Genomic DNA, 23102 nt, shown 5'->3' with positions numbered 1-23102 from the left:
AGCATTTAGATGCCAAAATGTTGACTGCTGCTGTTGACTTCTGAAAAGGTTTTTTCTGTTTTTGTGTGTCCAGACCACATCAGATAGGGAGACACTGCTTTAAAATCACCACTAGTCATAAAGAGAAATACTCACTTCCACAAGTGTTTTCACTTCCTTAACAAGCTTAAGAAATGAACACATCTGGCTGCAGCTGTCTGACTCATTCCTTTAACCCCCCCCCCCCCCCAGATGAGGAGGAGTTGCATGCTTGTGGAGATAAATCCAGTTATTACAGACCAAATGTGACGTATGGTCTCGTACTGACATAAAAACAACAGATTCTGTAGTAAATTAAATATCTTTTATTTGCATATGTATGCTTATGAATGCCAGCACTCATATCAACAAACATTAATATCATTTCACATTTTTAGTTTAGCTTCTATCAAATAGATTTTACTCTATTTCAATTCTAGAAATGTAAAAAACAAACAAACATATTGCACAGTTGCCTAGCTTATATACATTATGGCATGGTAATTACCATGTTATTACAAATTACAAATGTGCAGAAAATATCTTAGTTTAGTGTCTTTTGTGATTCTGAAATGTCGCCACGTGTTTTAGAGTTGCTTCAGAGAAGCTCTCACAGTCGGCGCCGTGTTGCAACAGAATTACACAATTTTTCTAACTTGGGGAAAAAACGTTTTAGTTTAAAAAAGAAAATGTATCTGTGCATGTATGTGGAGTGGGTGTTGTTGCGTCAGGCAGCTCCTCCTGTTCTTCAAAAAGAGATGTTTGTAGAGGGAACTGATGCTTGCGACATCCTTGGCCACATCTGTGCTGCACAGAGAAGTTGAAGAGCAGAGGTTTCACTCGTAGTGGTTTTGTTCCTGAGTCTCAGTCATCACTGTCAGACCATGGATGATCTGTACAAGCCTGTAAAACACAACAACAGAGTTTAAAACCAAATGTCTTAGTGTGGTTGTTTTTGGTAGATATAGTATACTGACATAAATCCTGTGGCATTAAAGTGAACAATATAGAGCTGTTTACTTTCTCAGCTTTATTTCTTCACACTTGACTCTCACCTGTCTGTATTCAAATCGGTCCGTTAGATAGCGGTTCCCTAGGCCGGTGATGTGGCCCACGTTCTGCTTGGAGAGCCCGGCGATCCTGGCTGTGAAGTCCAGTGTGAAGGCCAGCTTGACCAGCTCAGGAGCCGTCGGGGGGATGGTGGGAGGATTGTTTGTCGGCGTGGCCTCCGTCTCTAGATAAGCGTCGGCCAGCCTCTGGAAGGAGGAGTACGACATCCGCTGGAAGAAGCAGCTGAGGGTGGGGTTGTCTTTGAGCTGGAGGAGGTGAAGACAGCACACTCTGATTTATAAATGTTTACAATCCATAAATAAATAAATACATTTTTGTGACATTATTCTAGCAGGAAACAAGTGATTCCGAGATCATTTCAGCTCTAGTATAATGTCGTATTTGCAGGAGTGTGTAACATCCTTACAATTTAAATACTTTTTTATCAATTATTGATTGGTCTGCAAATCATTTTCTCTATAAACTGATTGTAAATCCTCATATTTAAGTTAAGTGTTACTGTATTTTCACTGCACACACCAAGGATTATCAATCTGGATGCAGCCTACACACATTTAAAAGTGTATAATCATCAGTTGTTTCTGACACTGTAGCTTTAAAACAGAATAGTCACAACTTTTTCTCACTTCTTCTTTTAATACTTTTGCTGCTGTTCTCAAAACTACAAACCCTCTCTTTATACCCTGTCATGATGCTTTTTTAAGAACAGAATATATTGAAAGTGAAACCAGAAAATTTAAAAGCAAGTCACCAAATACCACATATTGATATTGTGTAACCGTATAGATAAAGGGGCAGGATCTTCCTTTATTATGAAGCTGCACTGTGGAGTTTGTACTTTCTATTGCTTCTCTTTATGATGCTTTTTATGGTTTATTGATGTGCTTTTAGAGAGGCACCTGCTAGTTAAAAACACTTTGCCTCTTTAATTCTTTGATGATTAACTTGATGGAACAACTACACCGTGCTTTTATGAATTCTTTTTTTGAATCCATAATAGGAATGAATACCAACCTTGTAGTCTATGGCGTCGCCCTGTTCCTTTGTCAAAGCAATGATTCTGTTGATCACTTCCTCTGAGAGAACACAAAAGCAAGAGAATGCTCAACATGGAGAACCACTAAATGACATCACGTTATAACACAGGTACAGGGTGGATATTAACCTCATTTTGAGGAGAACAATGTGTCACACACATAGGTGCTGAACAGACAGAGGTATACATTTGATGCCTGTAATTTTGAAATTGCTGAACGACAGGCGTGTGGTTGATGGTTTTCACGCCTGAACGCAGCTTTAATGAGCATGAAGAGAAGCTGTTTCTCACCATCAGAGAGAGGCTTCTCTTCCTCTTTTTCTTTGACCTCGTGGACGATTTTCTGCAGTTCCTCCGACATCTTCTCATAGTAACAAACCGTTGGTTCCACGCTGACGACAGCTGCAAAGTGACATTCAGTTATTCGTAGACATACACACATACTGTTAATTTGGAAATTTTTTGGAAACCCAAAATTTACCTTCAATTTCAGTGATGTCAGGTTTGTTTGGTTTGACAAAGGACAGACGTTTCTTGGAGAACCTTCTTTTTATGGACTTTCTCCTCATCGACTTCTTTTTCTGCGGGGCGACTGGGGTTGTGGGCAAACAGGCGGTCCCAGCATCAGACGAGCCGGTTGCTGTGTCCTTCGCTGTCTCTGAGGGACTGTCCTGCTCTTCATTGTTGTTGTTGTTGTTGTTGCTGACACTCTTCCGAGAAAAAAAGCCAGATATAGCCTTCCAAAATGAGGGTTTCTTGATCTTCTTTGATTTCTTGGTCGATTTCTCTGAGACTGGTTCTTCGGGATGTGGTTTAATCTTGTCTGCAGGAGGCTCGTCCACAGGAAGCGGATCAGATTCCCCTAGGCTTACTCCATCAGCCAGGTAGAGGGAGGGGTCGCTGGAATGTCGTCTTTGCCTTTTGGTCACCCATTTTTGTTTCTTCTCGGGGGTCTTATCTCCCAGTGCTCCATCGTTCAGACTGAGGCTGCGCTTGACGTAGACCTCCAGCAGACGGACTGTGTCTCTGTGAGGCACCAAGATCAGCTGCCCATTGTTGGGCCTTTGGTTTTCTGTCTTTGTTTCCATGGTAGGATGGCTGTGAGTGGACAATAAATACAACAGATTATTGGACTGTTATTGCACTTTAAGTAGACCTGAGACAGTCAGTTGATCATTCAGATGGTTGGTCAACAGATCAATAAGCGTTTGAGCATTTGCAAGAAACTATCTTATCAATGTTTAGTCCCAGCTTCGTAACTGTAAGGATTTGTTGCGTTTCAATGACATTAAAGTAAATACTGTATAGGCTACACAAACAAGCAACCTAAATGTGTCAGTTTTGAGGAAATGGCACTGAGTATTTTTCAACTATCAGCTCATCAAGAGAACATTTAGGTTACTGGGTTAATCAGTGGTAAGTATATATATATATATATATATATATATACTGTATATATATGTATACATACATACCATGAGTGGCAGCCCTGGAATCTATCATGTTTGTAACCTGCATTTACTTTCTTTAGCCTATTTGTTAATCTGCTGACTAGTTTCTTGTCTAATCAAGACAAAATGTATTCCTTTTGATGATGAACAAAAAACATTCACCACAGTTTCTGCAAAGCCCATGTTGACTTAGTCAAATTGGATGTTTGTCTGACCAACAGTCACAAACCGAAACTTATTCACAAGATGTTAGGTGACAGAAACTTTAACATAAGAAAAACAAGAAACCATCTGGGTTTTTTTCTTCACCGTTGACAATTTTGCCTCTAAAATAGTTCAAACAATAAACCATTTGATAAAATGTTCTCATTTTCAGCTTATTTACTTACTGAGTCATGAACAGAAATACTTGATTACTATGCTGTACAATTGTAAGTGGACCCTCAAAGAGTCTTATTCTACTTCTGAGTAAGTGCAGAAACCATTATTTTAAAACAGTGTAAAAAGACCAGGAAGCATCTGATGTGTAGTTATATCATGCTAGAATGCATGTGTGTGTGTGTGTGTGTGTGTGTGTGTGTGTGTGTGGACTCACCTCGTCTCCTTACAGAGTCCACAGATCCGTGTTGGTGTGTAGAGTCGCTGGATGTGTGTGAGGCAGCCGCTTCTCTAGAAAACTGCGTCGTCCGTCTATCTAGTCTTTACCTGCTCCGTGCACATACTTCATCCATTTTTGGACAGGTCGCCGCCCTCCTCCCCCCTCCCCCACCTGAAGCCGTCGACACTCAGCTGCACCGGGAGGAGGGTGAGGGGGCGGAACAAGGGGATTTCTCACCTGTCTTCCTGGTTATTATGACCAGGTTTACACTTGTTTACGGTTTCGCCCTCTCATGGTTCTCCTTCCGCAGCACAGTCACGAGCACGTTTACAGGAAGTCACAGTTCACTTCTTATCAGAGGCAACAGTTTATTTAGCTAGCCTATCGGATTAATCTATCTATCTTCATTTTGAGACTCCCGTCTTTCAAAGTTTAAACAGTAAAGTCAATTTACTACTGTCTGCTTTACACTTTACACTATTACCCAATAGCTTTTCATAAATAAAATAAAATAAAATAAAAATTTATTCCAATCAATTATTGGGGAAAAAGGTGGGGAAAAAAAACACTTTTTTTTCTTTCACTTTTATTTAATTATCTCATGGCCTTTTTGCTAGTTGATAGCTGTTGTTTTTGTGATATGGAATTACCATGTTGTACTTTGTTCTTATTCTCGTCCTTGTATAATTGTTGTTGTGTGAACTGCGGGACTACGGATGGAAATGAGCCTATATTGTATGTTCATGAATAGGCAGAGTCCCTTTACAAATAACAAATGAATGAAAATAATTTACACCATGCAGGTAGCAGAAAAGTACATGTAGGTAACATGATACTGATGAGATCTGGGTCTCATTACAATAATTTTAATAATAACATCAATAATGCAGTTATTGTCACTTAGGTTAATCTTCAATTTAAACATTCACACTCAGCATGTACATATTTGCAGATATTTTACTTCCACAGTGTTATTCTTGATATACCGGTAATATATCTTCATTGTCATACTGCTCTCTTTGTTCTGTGTCTGCTACTATTACACAGTCATTTCCCAGCCTGGAATTAATAAAGTAGGTACATGTAATCTTATCTAATCTAATTTACTTTGATCAAATAGATCAAAAATATAAAAAGTGCCCATTAGTAGCACCTATAGTATCCGCTGTGAGCTTCACATATTGAAGTTTAAAGTAACATTTACAATGAAAGCAACACATTTTCATACAAAGAAACATTACATTGACTAATTAGCCATAATAATTGTTACTGACTAGTTTTCTGTCCATTTATAGTGTGTTACTCAGTTGTGTTTCACTATCCTTCAATTTCACTCAATTTCCATACGCTTTGGTGATTAATGAATTTCACAGTTTTGGTGTGGCTATTTTTAGTACACATGTCATCAGTGTTTTCACCTTTGCCGTGTTGTTAATCATTGACTGCACGCAACATGCCAGTAAACTCACGTTTATGGTTCATGCTATTATGACTTCACCTCAGATAGCTGCTGCAGGTTTTGTAATCACTACATTTTTTGTGCTACAGTTTGCAGACTTTGAGGAGTTGGGTTTGTCTGTACACATATGTACACCTACACATATAGGTGAAGTCAAAGATTTCCAGGAAGTGATAGAGACCATAGTGAAACGATTGTCATAGAGGCCTATTTCCTTAACAACCAGTAATTTTTATAACCTGAACATTTGACCTGGTGAGTCAACAAGTCTTATCAGACTTGTTTACTGGAAACATGAAGCCTCCTCTGCAACATTAAAAACAACTTAACTGAGAAGCAGTGCTGAGCAGTGGTGGAACTGGTTTTAGAGTTAGAAAGACATCTTATTTTGTCATACTGATGATTCATTTGGATCTTAAATAGTGTGTCCTCATAATATTCAAGTCAATACAAATTGGGTGATTCTAAATTTCACAGTCGTACATTGACTGTAACTTCTGAAAAATCAACATTAAGATCTTGAAAACATCATATGGAGTAGTTAGGTCCAGCCACACAAACACACACTGTGCAGCCAAACATTGGTTAAACCCTAATAAACTCTTGGAGAGCACAAACAACCAACACAACATCTAAGATTTTTTTTCATGTGGCGCAATCATAAGAAAAAGTCTCTCACCTAAATACTTCATGCTATACAGCTTCAAACAAATGCTGAACAAGCTGGAACAAGCTGATGCAGATCATCACTGTATGGCTGTGCAGTGAGATGGTTCTTCAAGCTTAAATTTACTTACAGGGAAAACCACATTGGTTTGGTTGTCAGAAAAGTTACTTGATTTACAATCATCCTGGAGTATTAAAATCCACCCTTCAACTATTTTACAGACGAAGACGTGTCCCTGTGGTGTAGTAACAGAGACAAGCCACAGGGTGTCAGACTAGACACTGAGAAACAGCTACTGTCCACTTTCTAGGGTGACCATATTTAGATTTCCAAAAAAAAAAAAAAGAGGACACTCCACCTTCAAATACTTAAAGTTTACACAAAGATGCCTTATAAGTTATATATAAAAATAACAATGCCTTGTCTGTATGGATAGAAAATTCAGCTACAACAAAATAATATCCACCTTTCCTTTGGTAATTAATGTTAGGGTTAGGGCTGACTAACACCCTAGATAGGTCCAATAGATATACGTTCACAGATAAATATAAACCAATGACTAATGTATGGGATGACTAATTGGACAAAAGGGTTGAATAGAAAGAAGAGATACATCTGTGCTGTTGATGAAAAAAAGTTATTTACAAATGCTTGAATATTCTCAGTTCTCAGTTAATTCAATATCACCATAAAATGCAGTAATGCGCACACTGTCTAAACTTGCATATACTGTAGTATTTAATAAGAGTACAACATTTCCATCACTGGTGCCAGTGACAAAAACTTTGTACTCCTTTTTTTTTTTTTGAACATTTTATTTATAGAAATTTTCAAATTAAATTACATTAATTTAGAGACAAGAAGACAATAACAAATGCATAAACAGTAATAAGACAATGACACAGACATGTAAAATAAAGTAAAAAAAAAAAAAAAAGTAAAAAGGGGGTAAAAGTCACGGCAGTGTCACCTGCTCCATTGTACAGCTGTCCATCTTACCGAGGAGGTACATAAGCAAGGTAGGTGGGCAAAGAGAGTATCATTGGTCATTCATGCTCCAGCACTGGACTCCATATCCTGGAGAACTTCAGAGGATTACCAGAAAGCTCATATCTCAGTCGTTACACATGGGAGCTAAATCAGACTTCCACTGTTTTCAGGATACATCTCTTAGCAATCATCATACCATGAGTCAAAGCAGTACATATGTTACAATCCAAGGTTTTCAAAGAATTTGAGTGTCCTAACATAGCAGTTTCAGGGTCAGGTGTTACAATGATGTTAAAGGAAGAGGAAAACCATTGGAAAATGAGAGACCAAAAGTTGTGTAATTTCAGGCAGGTCCAGAAGAGATGTGCAAGAGTACTTTCTGCAGCATTACGAGAGAGATTATGGGATATTTTGTTTAATCTGGTTTTAGAATAATGTAATCTATGAACTACCTTGTACTGGATCAGTTGGAACAATCGAGCAAGACTTAATGTTAGTTAAACTTCATCCCAAGATTCATCCTCGATCTCAAAGTCTTATTAAATACTATGCGAGTTAAGACAATGTGCAGGAGTTTCCTCTGTTGCAGTTTGTTGGCCGTACTGGTCCTCTCCAACGCACCTGTCTGCCTGTAGATGTGCATACATTTTGAGTTTTGAAAGTTATTATTTTACAGAGTATTGATTGTCAGGATTGCATCCAATTTCACTGCACTTTACATAATACTTTCATTGTACAATATAGATATTATATTCCATCCACATTTTCTTTGGTTAATGTAAAAGTTCTTTTTTCTCTCCATTGTCTGAATAATTGAGGTCATCCATTGTTTCATGTTATCCAGATTCATCTTGATGTTGGACTTCTGTGTGGTTCAATGACCAGTATTCAGTGTGTAAATATTCCTGGATGTGGAAAAAGCCGCCTGTGGTGATCTGAAGGCAACACGTCTACTGTCTGATCCCGGGTGATACTTCAGGTCACCTTCTTCATTTTTCATGGGTGCTAAGCAGGACAAATGTGAGACTCACGTTTCGTCCCACAAGGTCTGGTTGTTGACCTCGAGGTCTATCACTGCTGCGGAGCACTCGCAGTACAGTTACCTGTCGTATATCTTTATCTCCCTGAGTCATTACTTGCCCTATTCCATTTGGGAACGCCACTCCCCGATCTTAAAATGACAGATAGGAATCAGCTGTAGTCAGCTCACGAAGCATTTTTAAACAGATACAGGAGAGAAACAGCTCCATTAATATCTACATACAAAATCATTAATCACTTGATGCAAACATTTACTTTATACCTTAAATGCTTTATCGATTTAGTATTACATCAATTATTATGTCTTAGTTGATATACTGAGAGCTGGTCATCATAAACATCTCTCTTAGCCACCCTCAATTATTAAAGTAGACTAAGATGTCATTTGAATAATTGAGAAGTTTTTCGGTTTCTGCTGTGAACTCTCACTCAGGATCACAGCAGTTTCTTGTCATATCACTAGAGGGACGCTGTCAGACAGAATTTCTCAATGTCTAACGTTTATATTTCGACGCTTAAATGTTTAACCTTAACTTTAAACGTTGAGGGGGCAGACATTTGTAAGGAAGTTTATGTTAATATCTGTCCTATTTAAATATTTGCATTAAAAGATGAGCATGACAAGATTCTACACTTTTGTTATTGGCGGCAAATCTCATGAAAAAAACGAAGCTATAGCATTGTGTTTGTCCAACTGTCAGTGGTTCCCCACTTTTCAAGCCTCTGGGCTCATTCATTCCTGCTGAAGACATACACCTTTTAAACCGAGTCAAAATCATAAACATTCATTTCAGAAAAGGCTAAGTAGTTTCCTTAAATGAGCTATTTGTAAGTTGTTGCTTTATAGCTCACATTAGCATTAGCAGCTGTTTATTTTCTGATCAATCCCGCCCTGACGAGGTAGTGCTGCTCTGAGATAATTTTTAAAAATGTCTTGTTGCCCAGAAGTCAAAGCTTGTGACCAAAGGTGACCGGGCGTTTGCTATTAGGACCTCAACACTCTGGGCTTACCTCTAACTTTTTAAAAAATCCCTTCTTAAAATGCTTTGTGCCTGTGGTAAGAAAAATAAATTACCCTTCAGGTCCCCTTTAAAGAACTGTGATTTTTTTGTTGTTGTTTTTCCACTGGTTGGGAACTATTTACAGTAATGGCCTTCTACACATGTGATGCTCCATTGAATATTTACAGCAGCAAGATGAACCTACTCAGCTACAGTGTCATCCAGCACAGTGTGGCTCATTAATGTGTTAATTATGTGGAAAAAGTAGGTCTATGGCTCACAGAGCCATGGTTTAGTTTTCTTCATGGAAAAATTGTACTACCATGTTATGAGTTAAAAGGAAACTGAAAATGTCATGTAAGGGGAATCAGGGATTTCCAGTGCATGTGAAACAAAACTATAAATGATGAGCAGAAGCACTTCCCTCACATGAGCATGAGTAGTGCTGTGTTATCACAGGGTGACATGATGACCTCCATCTAGCCCAGTAAACAGCAGGGTGTGCCCACCTGACCGTGCTTCCTGGATATGACAGACCTCATATGACTTCATCTCATGTCAAAAACAGCCTGCTAATTTGTATGTATTATAACACAGTGATTCTGCTCTTTAATTTAATCATATTAGCCCAATACAGTCAATGAAGAAGTTATAAAAGTAATGCAAAACCCATGTCTGAACATTCTCGGTCAGCAAAGTCAGGGGCAAAGAATCAATGACTCAAGTAATACTGTAGGTGAGCGCGGCTGAACTTAAATCAATATCTGACCCATGAGGATTGCTTTGCCATTCAATATTACACCTGCTGTGGTCCAAAGCGGCACTTTGATCAAAAACGTAAGGGCAAGGTCACTGCAGAGGTGAAGTAGCCTGATGCCACTGTGTGCTCTGTCCTACCTCCAGAAGAGTTACTGTCAGGGGAAGAAACTGGAGACTTTTGGAAGGATTTGAAACAAACACAAGCTGCACAGCTCCAAGTGACTTTGCCCTCTGGAAGGCGAGAAGCTACAGTACGCAGGCTGCTGCTGCTGTCTGTGCAGCTCTGAAATTGGCTTATAACGTGTCTGCTGACAAAACAGTAACCCAATCTAACAATATGAGACTCACAGCAGTGCTTTCGCGTGAGATCTGTCCATTGTGTCCCTTAAAGACACAGCTTGTCACCGACTAGGAAGAACAGAGTCATGCGAGGATGATATTTTTAGATCCATTAAGGACTGCGGTACAGTCTGCTGTGTCACAGTGACTGGACTAGGTGCTGGTGTGTGAATGGATTTCTTGGGGTGAATATTTATCAAAGCCAGGATGGATGTGATCTCTTCGTGGAACACATGATGAATTATAAATGACAGACTCACATTGGCTTTGACCTTGCAGGAGCCACCTGCCTGTTAAATGCTAAAATGCTCTCAGGCTTCGTCTTTGGGATATCACCGTACAATCAGTGACCAGCAGGGCAGAAGGGCTGCCGTTAACTAGTGATTAGATCAACAGAGCACACGGCAAAAAACACAGCGAGCATGATGTAGCAGGAAGCCACTTCAGCAGCTTCATCTTAGTGAGGAATCAACACAGAAAATATAAAATTACAATCATTATAATAGAAAACACGCACAGATCAAAAGAGATGCAATGTTCTACCATACTGCGTCCTTGATGTGACTGTATGGGACATAAAGCATCAAGTGAAACAGCCAGTTCCTCAGCTCCAAGGCCAAGATAGATAATCTAATAAATGATTCATTTGGTCTGCATATTTAATTAGGTGCTTTTGCTTTTGAAGCTATCCCAGTCAAATACATTGTCAAGCCCACAACACTAGAATTTCTTCATCTACTGAAGACTTGTGCCACGAGAAAGAAAATATAGTTACGTTTTTACCTCACTTCTTTTCTCTTTTTTTTTTGATTAGCAACAAAAACTCCTCAATATGTGTATATAATATCTGTTGCATTTCTGCATGATCTCATAATCATTTGATTTGATTTTACCACCTATAGCCAGGCTGCATCATTTCATTACAACAAGTTTGTTACAGAACACACAGTGAGAAACGTCTGTTCCTTAAGTCTGCCATATACAGTAGATACATAAATATGTTTTCTTTTCCTATTTCCATCTTGTGATGTAACACACTCTCAGGCAGGATTCGCAGGGGAAAAGTTTTGGGTAGAGAGCGGTAGAGAGACAGAGAGAGAGAGAGAGAGAGGGGGATGCCATCATAATATCAGTGCTGAGAACCAGCAGTGAGAAGGCGTTAATAACGGCTAACATGAGGTGATAATGAGTATTCAGCCCTGCAGCCATAACTGACATTTACACCTCTATTCATCACCATTATTATTGAACACAGGAAAAAAAAAAAAAAAGTTAGAGATCTTTACATTTGCTCTGTGTCATAATGTCACAGGTTCAACCCAGAAATCAAATCACCCACGGTAACGTCACACAGTTTGGATACGTGTTTAATGAAAGGCACTCTTTTACAGGATCAATTGAACATAGCAAATTATGACACTGTTAACTGTACAATGCTGACACATACAGTAACAGTCCTCAAATATTAAGTGCTTCATGACATAGTAAAGTGCTGAGTACCAACGTGACTGACTGAAGCCACCTTATTGCATTTCATTTTTAATTACATATATTGCTCTTTCCGCGAGGGAGAGATGCAACACGTTTGTTTTCCACCCACACGTCATCACAGTTGCATATCGTAGGATTATTAGAAAGGCATTCATCTGAGTTACAACTACATCCACGGCCGTTTCAATACAAGCTGTATCTATATTCATAATAAATCACATACAGTACATTTTCAAGATTGAAATGTGGCATGCATACACTACATAGTACCGATTCATATACCCTGATGAGACACAACGTCGTCATCTGTTGTCACAAGATTTTCAAATCCACTTGAAATATTGGCTTTCCCTAACACGTGGAATACATTTATCATCACTATATGATTAAAATGCTATAGTATGTTCAGCTACAATAAATATGTCAAACTTCAGTTACTGACAATAACAGTTAAACCTCATTTGGGCACACTATGCCATGCAATACAAATGAGAGAACAGATAAATTGAGATTTTTTTTTTCCTTTGCCCCCTCCCCTCCTCTCTTAGTCAGATCACAAATATACACCTCATCTCAGGTGTCTATACAGTCACAGAAATGCGTTTTCCCTGCCAACAGCTGATGGTGAAAAGCTCAAAAAGTAGTTTAGAGACACGTGGGGAAAAAAAACTCTCAGTGCAAAGAATTGATATGGTTTTGAAAGGGTAAATTCACATTATAATGACACGTTAGAGGGTGACTGCATATACAGCTAAATATGCAAAATGCCAATTAGTTCAAATGGAAGCATGGCGATAAAAAATAACCTTGTAAAACGGCTGCATGCAACTGCTGCATGTACTGTAATAAAGTGAAGGTTAAGCAGTTTTTCACAGTTTGGTTTGTGGTTAATATTTTGCAGCCTATTGTGTCTACAAGATTAATAGCAAACATGCCAACTATTTATCACACAGATATTGTTCTGCAGTGTTGTATGGAGAAGTGCTTAAGTGCCAGGCTGAGCGTTCACAGCTATAGATCTGCTGATAAGACGATGTGTGCGCTGACGTCCTCTTGCCTTACACTGGACACCGTCCTTGAAAATCATGCCAAGTTCTATCTAGATTTAGCTGAATATGAGGAAGTGCAGGCTAAGGTGATGTGATATAAACTACACAACATCCGCCATTAAATGCTACAATTACCAATACTGCTGTTGATTCCTTTTCTTTTTGTGGGATAATACAACTGTAATACAAACCAGAACGACAATTTGCAACTTACTTTGCCTTTCGTGTTTACATTTACTCTAACAATCTACATTTTCAAGGTGAAACATTTGACTTTAGTACAAATGAGACATCCCTTTAAATTGCACTGGATGAAAGATAATAATTCTACCTTTTGCATGTTCTTGTCAAGCTTAACTGACATAGTAGTTGCTGAGTTGTGTTAATTGCACTTTGACACATCCACAAGCAGACAGACAACTTGTGTAAAGACTGTCCCACCACCACACAGTGCCTCATAATACTGTAGTATGCACAAACGCTGCCATGTTTGGAGTACAAAATAGTGAGGAAGATAAACTGTTGTCATCCAGCATATCCGACCAACAGATACTGTATGTTTGATTTGTCCATGTGTTTGTCACGTCCTTTATATGGATACAGACTTCAGTCTCTATATCAGTGCACGCCATTCTTCTCATTTTGCCAGGTGCCGTTGCTTTTGTTCAGTGAGGGTGTACTTCCATACTTGTTAGCAGCTGACATTTTCTGGGCAGCCTCTGCTGCTGCATCCATCACCTGCTTTTCCTCCTGCTCCGTCTCCCGGTGGTAAAAATAGTTGAAGTTGGAGACGATAACGGGCACGGGCAGGGCAATGGTCAGGACACCTGCAATGGCACAGAGGGTGCCGACCATTTTGCCTCCCATTGTGATGGGGCACATGTCCCCGTACCCCACGGTGGTCATTGTCACCACGGCCCACCAGAAGCCATCAGGGATGCTGACAAACTGTGTCTGGGGCTCATCCACTTCTGCAAAGTAGATGGCACTTGAGAACAGGATGACTCCTATGAAAAGGAAGAAAATGAGCAGCCCCAGTTCTCTCATACTGGCTTTCAAGGTCTGACCTAAGATCTGAAGGCCTTTCGAGTGCCGGGAGAGCTTAAAAATTCTGAAGACTCTCACCAGTCGTATGATTCGTAGGATGGCCAGGGACATGTTCTGACCAGAGTTCATGTCGTCGTCTGGGGTTGTAGCCAGCTCTGTGCCCAGGGTCACAAAGTAGGGGATTATAGACACTATATCAATGATATTCATGATGTTATTGAAGAAATCACTTTTGCTGGGACAAACCACAAAGCGAACGCCAACTTCAAAGCAGAACCAAATAATGCAAATAGTCTCCACAATGAAAAAGGGGTCTGTGATATAAGCAATGACGTCTTTAGTGGCGGGATGAGGGGCAGAATCTTGGGTGCCATTGATGGTATGGGTTAAACCCTGGACTAAGTCAGTGTCATCCCTGAACTCTGGCAGAGTCTCCAGGCAGAAGATGAAGATGGAAATGACGATGACAAACACAGAGACCAGAGCCACAGATCTGGCTGCGCTGGAGCTCTCAGGGTATTCAAACAAGAGCCAGAACTGTCGTTGGAGTTCATTGGTGGGTAAAAGGACCTCTGGCTCTTTGATAAACCCTTCGTCTTCACGGAACTGCTCCATCGCCTCGTGACCCAACTCGTAGAAAACTATTTCGTTCGCAAAAACGTCTAAGGGAACGTTGGCTGGTCTGCGGATTCTCCCCCCGGACTGGTAGTAGTACAGAATCCCATCAAAGGACGGACGGTTCCTGTCAAAGAAGTATTCATTTCTCATTGGGTCGAAATAGCTAATCCGCTTCATGGGGTCGCCAAGCAGCGTCTCTGGGAACTTATTCAGAGTGCTGAGCTGGGTCTCGAACATCAGGCCTGAAATATTGATGACGACTTTCTCGTCTTTTTCTTCCATGCAATGCCTTTCGAACAAATCTTCATTCTCGTAGCAATCCTTGGCCATCTTACTGAAGACGCTGTCAGTGGGAGACTCGCTGTTGATCAGGAGCTTCAGGTTAGAGATCAAGCTGCCACTGCTGGAGTTCCCTTTTGCGGTCAGAGTCGGGGGCGAGGACGGCGACAGCCCCTCTTGAGCGGACGGCTGCCCACGTCGTCCTCTGAGCGGCGACTGCTGGGGAGAAGCCAGGCGGTGGGGGAGCAGACTTTGATCAGGGGCCTCGGAGGGGGGTGAGGTCGGGTACCCGGAGTCGCTGGGGTCGCCCAGGTTGATGCCGACATCGTCCATGTTCTCAAAATTGACAAGCGGCACCTCCATTGCAGGTCCGTCTATCAGGCTGTCTGTCTCAGAGACACTACCAGTAGTGCCACGCCGAAGATCCTGGCAGGGCCGGTCTCCTCCTGGTTATCATTCAGGCAGCTGGACACGTCTTTCAGATTCAGCCCTTTGTGTAGTCTGTAAAAGAGGCAGGGTGGGGGGTAAAGTTATGTTAAATTTTGTTAAATGGTGCAATACTGTTTTCTTGGTTACGAGATTTTTCTGTCAGCTCCTGTTTGCATCAGCAGAGAAGCTGCCATCTGATACTGTGCTTGTACTGTTCTTTTTTCCCTCCCAAACTCTCTCCCAAGACCTAAAGGAAAACACAAACTCGGCAGGTTCGGCTCTGAAAGTGCTTACAACGAGTATGGATTGTATTGTTGCTGATCGTATGCTTCAGAACTGAACATGTTTCCTTTTACTTATGGAGAAAAGAAACATCTGAGCTCAAAGTGACTCATCAAAACTAAACATACTTATTCCTCTGGATATTCAACTGCTCCTGTGACAGTTTCCTTGTTAATTAAACCCAGTCCTGATCAGGGCAGTCTGTCAGCATCACATTTGCTTTATCTCTAAGTTGCTGTTTGTCATTGTCTGGTTCGGACAGGTAACCAAATCCTGACACAGGCTTTTAACCTGCAACCTCTGTGTCCACTTGACACCGAGGGCCCACGTCTGACTCTATTTCCACTTGCATTGCAGCAGATAGCGTAACAGTCCAGGATACAGAATTGAATCTCCTTATGTAAGGATATCATGATCGCGCTTATGCAAAAAATAAGTGTATTGATTGTGCCGTGTCAGCACAGAGGGATTACTGGGTACAGGCGAAAGGACAACTAATGATGCAGAGAACAGAAAAGTACAGTTAGCGTCACGTCCCTGCATCTCAGACACTTTTCATTCTTTCTCAAATAACTTTTTGCTGCTAAAATCTCACTGGTGAATTAACTTTGTCCTCTCTACATTTGTTTTGGTTTTTCTTGCACCTTATTGAAGTGCAAGGTTACACTATCACTATTATTATTTTGCGATTTAGTTGTTACAGTCAATTTTGTATGGTCTCTATTGTTAATTAATGAGTCATGTTTCTTGGTTGTAACTTGTATTCTTGTTAAATCAACATTTGATCACAAAAAAAAACTTTGTCCTCTCTCACATTGAGCTGACATTGAAAAAAACACAAAACAGACTCAGCTACAACACAACCTTCATTGAATCGAAATATCTGAATGTCCACAAATAGATGCACACATGCAAAAATATCCAGTTAATAAAGAAGAGTTAAGTTGAAATCCAGCTCTGTGCAGATATCCGCACCACTCACCCGTGTCCCCAGCTCTGCAGAAGTTGTCCAGCCCGGCGGCTCCGCTCTGCTCCCCCTTCCTCCCTTCACCCTCTCCCTCTTTCAGACTCACTATCAAGAGTGTGTCTAGCTCTATTAAAGCTCCCATTGGGTAATCGGATACCCTATACGAAACCAGAGATGCCAGAGGTACCCACACACACACGTACATTCGCAAACATACAAATGTTCCCGCGCACAAACTCAGAAAAACACACACACAGCAACACTCACACGCTTGCAACTCACTGTTTTTTGAATGTGGGGGTCACCTGGCTTTGTTCTGCCTGCTCCCTCCTCCATCAGTGGGACAAGTCAGGACGTGATAGGTGGCTCTCTGATAGGTGATTTACTCTGCAGGAGCCAATCACTGTTTGACTTGACGAAGGCAGAGTGGGGACCCGCTCTTTCCCCCCTTTCCTGCAGAGTAAGCATCCACACATGCAGGATCATCCAATCCACCCTCACCTTGGGGATTATACTGTATTCTTCCCCTGTTACAGCCCCTGTCACAGCCCTCAGTGCCTGCAGGAGTGCACATCTGCCCCAGGGTGGGGTGGGGGCTCAGCACTCACTTGTTTACATCCTTCAAGATACATGCTGACGTGAGCTGTTATTCTATCTGACATCCGTATCCAGTGAAAGTCTATTGATATTAAACTGTCACAGATGTTCTCCAAAGTCTTTCTAAACAGCTCTAGTTTTAATCTATCAACATATGCCACTTCCTCTTTGGAAAAACAAGAATTAGAAAGCTCTGGAATCAATGTTATTGATAAATACTTGAATGCTTCACTGGGGTATGTTTTTTTTTTCTGGGAACACATTTCCCCTGAAGGTGTTAAATATAGATTTGTATGAGGCTTAATAGAACTGGAGTTGAGAGTAACAACAGCCAATTTCCAAGGCAGAAATGTTAGTGTTTTTTTCCCACATTTTTGTTGTCCCTGCCAACTCCAGCACCTCTGCGCCTGTCAGCAATTGAAGGTCTGTCAGATTAATAAAGTAGCTTTGTGGGCTTTGAAAAAATTTTGAGAAGCCTAATTAAAATGTTAAATTAAAATCAGAGGAAGGCTACACTTCATTTTTTTTTCGTTAGATTTGCTGAATTCCTGTGAGGAACTAAAACTTTAATCAAAGTTAATCTTGTACTTTTTCAGAAGGGCGGCCAATTTGGCAGCCCGGGTTGAGTATTGTGTTACCTGATAGAGAACCAGTTGTCTGAAGTCAGAAATCAGTCCCTCATCTCGCCCTCGTCCTGCTGCAGCCAGGACTTGGCTGTGTGCTGGTCCTCTGTTACATTGCGGCGCAAGCAGCACCACTGCAGGCTCAGGCACATGGCTTCAAGGTCACAGAAAACTGTGTCTCAGACTTTACATCCTGACCTTTTCTATACATCACCACATGCTGTCACCTCCCAGAGTCTCATTATGTGTGCTCACGAGAACATCGCGCACATGTGCATCCATGAATATAAACTTGACATGTTTGTACCCGAGATATAAATTCAGCAATGCCCACGCATATAAAGCACTAAGTAGGGACGCAGTAGGACGTGCATGTGCACGTGCACACATGAAAAAACACCACACTGACTCGACACCCTCGATGTAGAGGGATCTTTTTCCCTTGTGTGATCCTGCACTATCCTGGACATGTCATTGAGAAAGCAGTCAGCCGAGGCGCGACCTGTCACTTAAACACTTCATAATAGGCTATGCTGCAGGCAGAGGGAGAAGAAGATGGACAGTGAAGAGAGCGGCCATAGACTGCACAAGTCAGAGGGTAAATAATCGATCCATTCCCCCACAAAACGATTTGTGTCAGTAAAAGTGGGAGAGGGGAGGTAAATGAGTGAGATATGAGCTACGGGAGCAGGTGGATTGCAGCTGCTGCAGTGTCACTCGTCTCCAGAGTCCTGACGGGGGTCCGGAGGGATAACGTCCCTCCCTCTGTCCTTCCATACAACTCTCCATCCATCATCCATCATCCATCTCCCCTCCCTTCCTGCATGCAGTCCTGTCCAGCCCTCCCTCCCTCCCACTCTGCCTATCCCCCCCACTCTGCCTATCCCCCCAGTGACACTGTCACCTTACCCGTTAACAGACTGTGTTGACAAAGCAATTTCTCCATCAGTATGCTCGTGTGTGAACTACTGACACTGCACAGGTATAAACACCAACTGCGCACCTTTATATAGCTCGACTTTGAGCCGTGGTCGCCGGGTAGGGAAAAGCAACATCTGCTGAGAAGACAGAACTACATCTGCGAGTGACTCAACTTTATCAGTGAGGGGTCTACAGTACCTGCTACTTTAATGACAGTCTGTATGTTTGTATCACACCTGTCCTGTCCTATACCTTCACCAATATTCCCTCTATATTTCGATATCGCTCCGCTTATAAAAGACTTCACAAGCTTCCCCATGGACTGTGAAGTGTCCCTGTTAAATAAATCAATAAATAAAGAAAATTAAGGAATTAGGCTTAAAGTTTTCAAAATAAAAGTACAATAACACAAAAAATGGCTCCTGTGAGTGTAACACTATCAATGGTAACATTACATTACTGGACTATTATTGCGAGTTGAGCCAGTTTTTGTTTTTATTCGACAGAAGCAGTAAAAAGATGACAGTAAATGAGGGTGAAGAAGAACCAATGTCCCTGCATGGCTGGACTCCAACATGGGAGGACAACTACATTTATGCAACTTCATAAATGATCTGAACTACCTGGTTACACCTGCTACATCAACTCCTTCATTAGCTACTGCCAAAAAGATTTTGCAGAGTAAAAAGCACCATTCTTCTCTGTGGAAAGGAAAGGCACCAAGGAAAGAATGAGTCAATTGCAGGTAACTAAAAATATCATCAACTTTTATGTTGAAAGTAATGTATCATTTATTTTGAGTTGATTTATGTGCGAATGTCAAATCTATGTCTAACATTCACCCTGTTTTAGCTTTGTCTTGATCTCAGCCAGCTGACTCCAGACAGTAATAACCCACTCTTTAGCTGCTCGTCGTTCACTGCGTCTTGCTTTTGATTTGGAGCTGAGCTGAAAAGCTTCTTTTTTTTTAGGTTGAAAACAGTTATGCGCTGCAGCGGCGCCAATGGATCATAGCCATTAAACTATAGCACTTGTATGAATTTACCTAACAGTAAAGTTACATTTCACTATTGCTAGCTCAATAATTACTGAAACAGCCCTGATCTTCATGTGTTCGCTGAAAAGTGTAAGTTGGGGGAAGCAGTCTCACTCTCGTGGATCTTGTTGTACTTATTTTCAACTTTCATTCAAATAAAATCTGTCATAACACAGTAAATGCTAACATAAACAGAACTGAAAAACATATTTTCAACAGTAGCTGTGTGTGGATGGCAGTAACAAAAGCCCAAAGCCACTCTACGTGTGCACATGACCTCAGCCATTCTATCTCAAAAGCCCATATGCTCATCCATTAAGGGTGACAGGATTTCAAAGTGCATGTCAGGTAGCACGGATTAGATATTCCAGCCTAGTAATCTTATAACTGTTGTAAAGGCAGCTGGTTATTCCAGTGTAGTAATCCTGCATATTGCGGCAAAGGCTCCTCTCATTGCAAATAACATATAAGGTTGGCTCAGGAACATGCAAGGGCATCGACAGCTACAGTTTATTTAACCGCCACGTAGCTCCACACAAACAGTTAGGTAAGCTAAAGTGGTGCGGCCAGTGAACACCTCAGAGTGCCACAAGTTCACTCGGATTCAGTGTTAGTGACTCAGCCGTCATGATCAGGGTTTCTCAGTCACGGGTTTGGGATCTACGTATGTGTGGGTTCACTTGATATCCACATGGGAACAGAGAGAGTGATAATGTTTAATAAAAGATGGGTTTTAAGTTTATTACAGTATCATTTCATTATCTATTTTTATTCTTTGAGAGCTTTTTTATCTATAAAATAGGATAGTGATTAAACTGCTGTGTCCCAGTTTGAGTCTTTTGAGTCTCCAGTTTTTTGATTTTTGAGGAGGGGGTCAATCTTTATTTACCCAGGAAAGTCTCAGATTAAAGTGCAAGTAAAGAGCAAGTGTGCCTTGACCAAGATGAGACGATGAGTTACAACTTAATACAAATATCACAACATATGCCTCAAAATCACAATTCAATAAATGTCAAGATGAAACAACACAATAGCTATCTGACCCAATCTTAAGGCTACAAACTGACTGAAAACACTCTAAAACTTAATCAGACATCAGTAGAAATAAAATCTCAGCGGACGATACAGACAGAGGAGCTCTGCCTCATGTCATCCCTCATTTCCTGTCGTCTCTTTACAACCACTATGAAACACAGTCCATAATGTCTGAAAAGACAAATCCAGCACTGCAGCTCTGCCTCACCTCCTGATTTTCACCACAAGCCCTTCAACAATGTGTTACCTCACAATTCACCACAATGCCATAAATGTAAATAAGTCTCAATGTGGCAGCTGGTCACATGTTACAAACCCTTAAAGGGCCCATCCAAACATGTGATAAGACAATACTTTAATGCAACTACTCCAGTATGAACAATATTCATATCTATAAGTGCTGCTTTTTCTCATAGGTTTGAAGATATATTTTAAGAATTTGAAAAAAAAAACAAAAAAAACAAAAACATAAAGTAACAACATTTCCTTGTTATATCAAGGTTTTAAATCTGGGGAAGACTTGAGCCTCAGTGACTCTCTGACGTTAGGTGTGTGTTTGTCTGAACCTGCCCAGTTGTCACACAGTTCTGACAAATTATATGTTGTTTGGAAGCTGTAATTCACACTTCATCACTTCCTTATTGACACAGAACTGGTTCAGATCGGCCTTTATGGCCCCAAGTGTTTGCTGCACAATTATATACATTGTATGTTCCTTTACAACTTTAGTTCATCTCTTATGACATTGTGGGTGTAAATTCAAAGTTATGATTGTAAATTAAAAAGGCTGGACAACAGGACAGAACAGATAAATAGAAAATGTAACTTGTGGGTTCCTTTAAAAAAAAACATTAACTGCTAGTTGCTAATGTGTGTTATTTATATACATTTACATAATGTCATGTTTAAATTATATGTTGGACTGTAATCAACTTCCAGACTAGTTGTAATGTCTTAAACTCAAAAAAAGCTGTTGTCGAATCAAACACTGCACATGTCACTCTGCACAGCAAAGGTCAAAAGGTCAAAGTGAAGCAATAAGCAAAACACATATTTGAGAGAAGAGACTTTACATTAGCCTGTCTATCAGTACATGTTTATGTACGTGAAAACAGACTTCTGTCCTCTCTGTGCAGTGTGCGCGCACGCACGCACACACACACACACACACACACACACACACACACACACACACACAGTTGATAGTTGATAAAGATGCCGGCGCTGACTCCTAGCGCACTGTTACCCACACTAAGGAGATTATGCAACACAGGAGATCAGCCTGGAGAATCACCCTCATAGATGAACAGTGTGGACTAAATGCTACAGACTTAATTGAAATGTCTGGATTGTTTCCAGCCTCACTAATCAAAAGACAAGCGCTAATCTTGGATGACTCCTTGGACCCAACACACAGAAGGGGAGGAGGCGCGTGTTCACAACCAACCAACCAGAGTGCAGCCACATTTAACACCACAATCCTCAGTGGTTTTATAAACACACTGATTAAATAACACTTTTCTTTTGCAAACAACTGTTCGTTTGTTGTATTTTTATATATATCCTGACTTTATCTGATGTTAAAGCACAAAACCAATTTAGTGTCAACTCATGAACACTTCACACTAAGAATTTCTATCACATGCAGTGGGAAAAGCCATTTAACATTTACCAGCCACACAGGGAGTCCCACTATTTTGATCCCAGCATTACTCACCATTGGACGGGGAGGATCCATGCCTGCAGGCGCTCCAAGCTCATCCAAACCCTCCTGAGTTACCTCCTCGTGTCCCCATATGGTCTGCTAGAGTTGACATAAGGAGACATGGTCAGTGTGACTCACGGCAGCAAATCCAAATGTCATTTATTAACATTTAACTATGAAGATCACAAAAACAACATGTTTCACAGTAAAAATTAATGCAAAATTACAGTTTTAAGCATCATAATTTTAAAGGTGCCTGTGCTATTGCTACTAATAAGAAAAACTGAGATTATAATAGACACAAAAAATCACAGCAGCATCTTAAATTAGTGTTACTGCTTTAATGTAACACTATTAATATTTAAAAGCTGTATAAATGATCAGGGTGTATCAGTTTCTCCCTGAGCGTTTATACATTATCATTAACACACATTGCATTATTCTCACACTGAATTAGTCATAATATGGGAAGCATTAAATTGAGTTTACCTTGTTATCCAGTGGTGAAAGGAGCTTGTCTAAACTCACTCACGCATCCTCTCAGATTAAGCATGTGCCCAGGCAATGTCAGAGTCTTAAGGAGCAGTTGTAAA

At 40.6% G+C, this 23102-nt stretch overlaps 2 protein-coding genes across 2 annotated transcripts; both read right to left on the bottom strand.

The window, feature by feature from the left end:
• Window positions 1–325: 325 nt before the first annotated feature.
• LOC146987709 (uncharacterized) lies at window positions 326–4479 on the bottom strand. Its single transcript, XM_085778076.1, has 6 exons — window positions 4172–4479; window positions 2607–3223; window positions 2417–2527; window positions 2104–2165; window positions 1074–1334; window positions 326–921 (listed from the first exon to the last, which is right to left on the bottom strand). Exons 2-6 carry the CDS (start codon window positions 3211–3213, stop codon window positions 883–885), a joined length of 1080 nt encoding a protein of 359 aa, XP_085634202.1. The 5' UTR covers window positions 3214–3223; window positions 4172–4479; the 3' UTR covers window positions 326–882.
• Window positions 4480–13265: 8786 nt separating this feature from the next.
• On the bottom strand, window positions 13266–23102 carry LOC146987708 (potassium voltage-gated channel subfamily A member 10-like). The gene is made up of 3 exons (XM_085776988.1): window positions 22999–23102; window positions 22522–22608; window positions 13266–15415 (listed from the first exon to the last, which is right to left on the bottom strand). The coding sequence occupies exon 3, from the start codon at window positions 15275–15277 to the stop codon at window positions 13589–13591; it is 1689 nt and encodes a 562-aa protein (XP_085633114.1). The 5' UTR covers window positions 15278–15415; window positions 22522–22608; window positions 22999–23102; the 3' UTR covers window positions 13266–13588.

Source organism: Trachurus japonicus, chromosome 5 (genome assembly GCF_045865225.1).
Source record: "Trachurus japonicus isolate A0001 chromosome 5, Traja_1.0".
NCBI classification, from domain to species: Eukaryota; Metazoa; Chordata; class Actinopteri; order Carangiformes; family Carangidae; genus Trachurus; species Trachurus japonicus.
The sequence above is the reverse complement of the archived record's forward strand: the minus strand, read 5'-3'. Positions and strand labels throughout refer to the sequence as shown.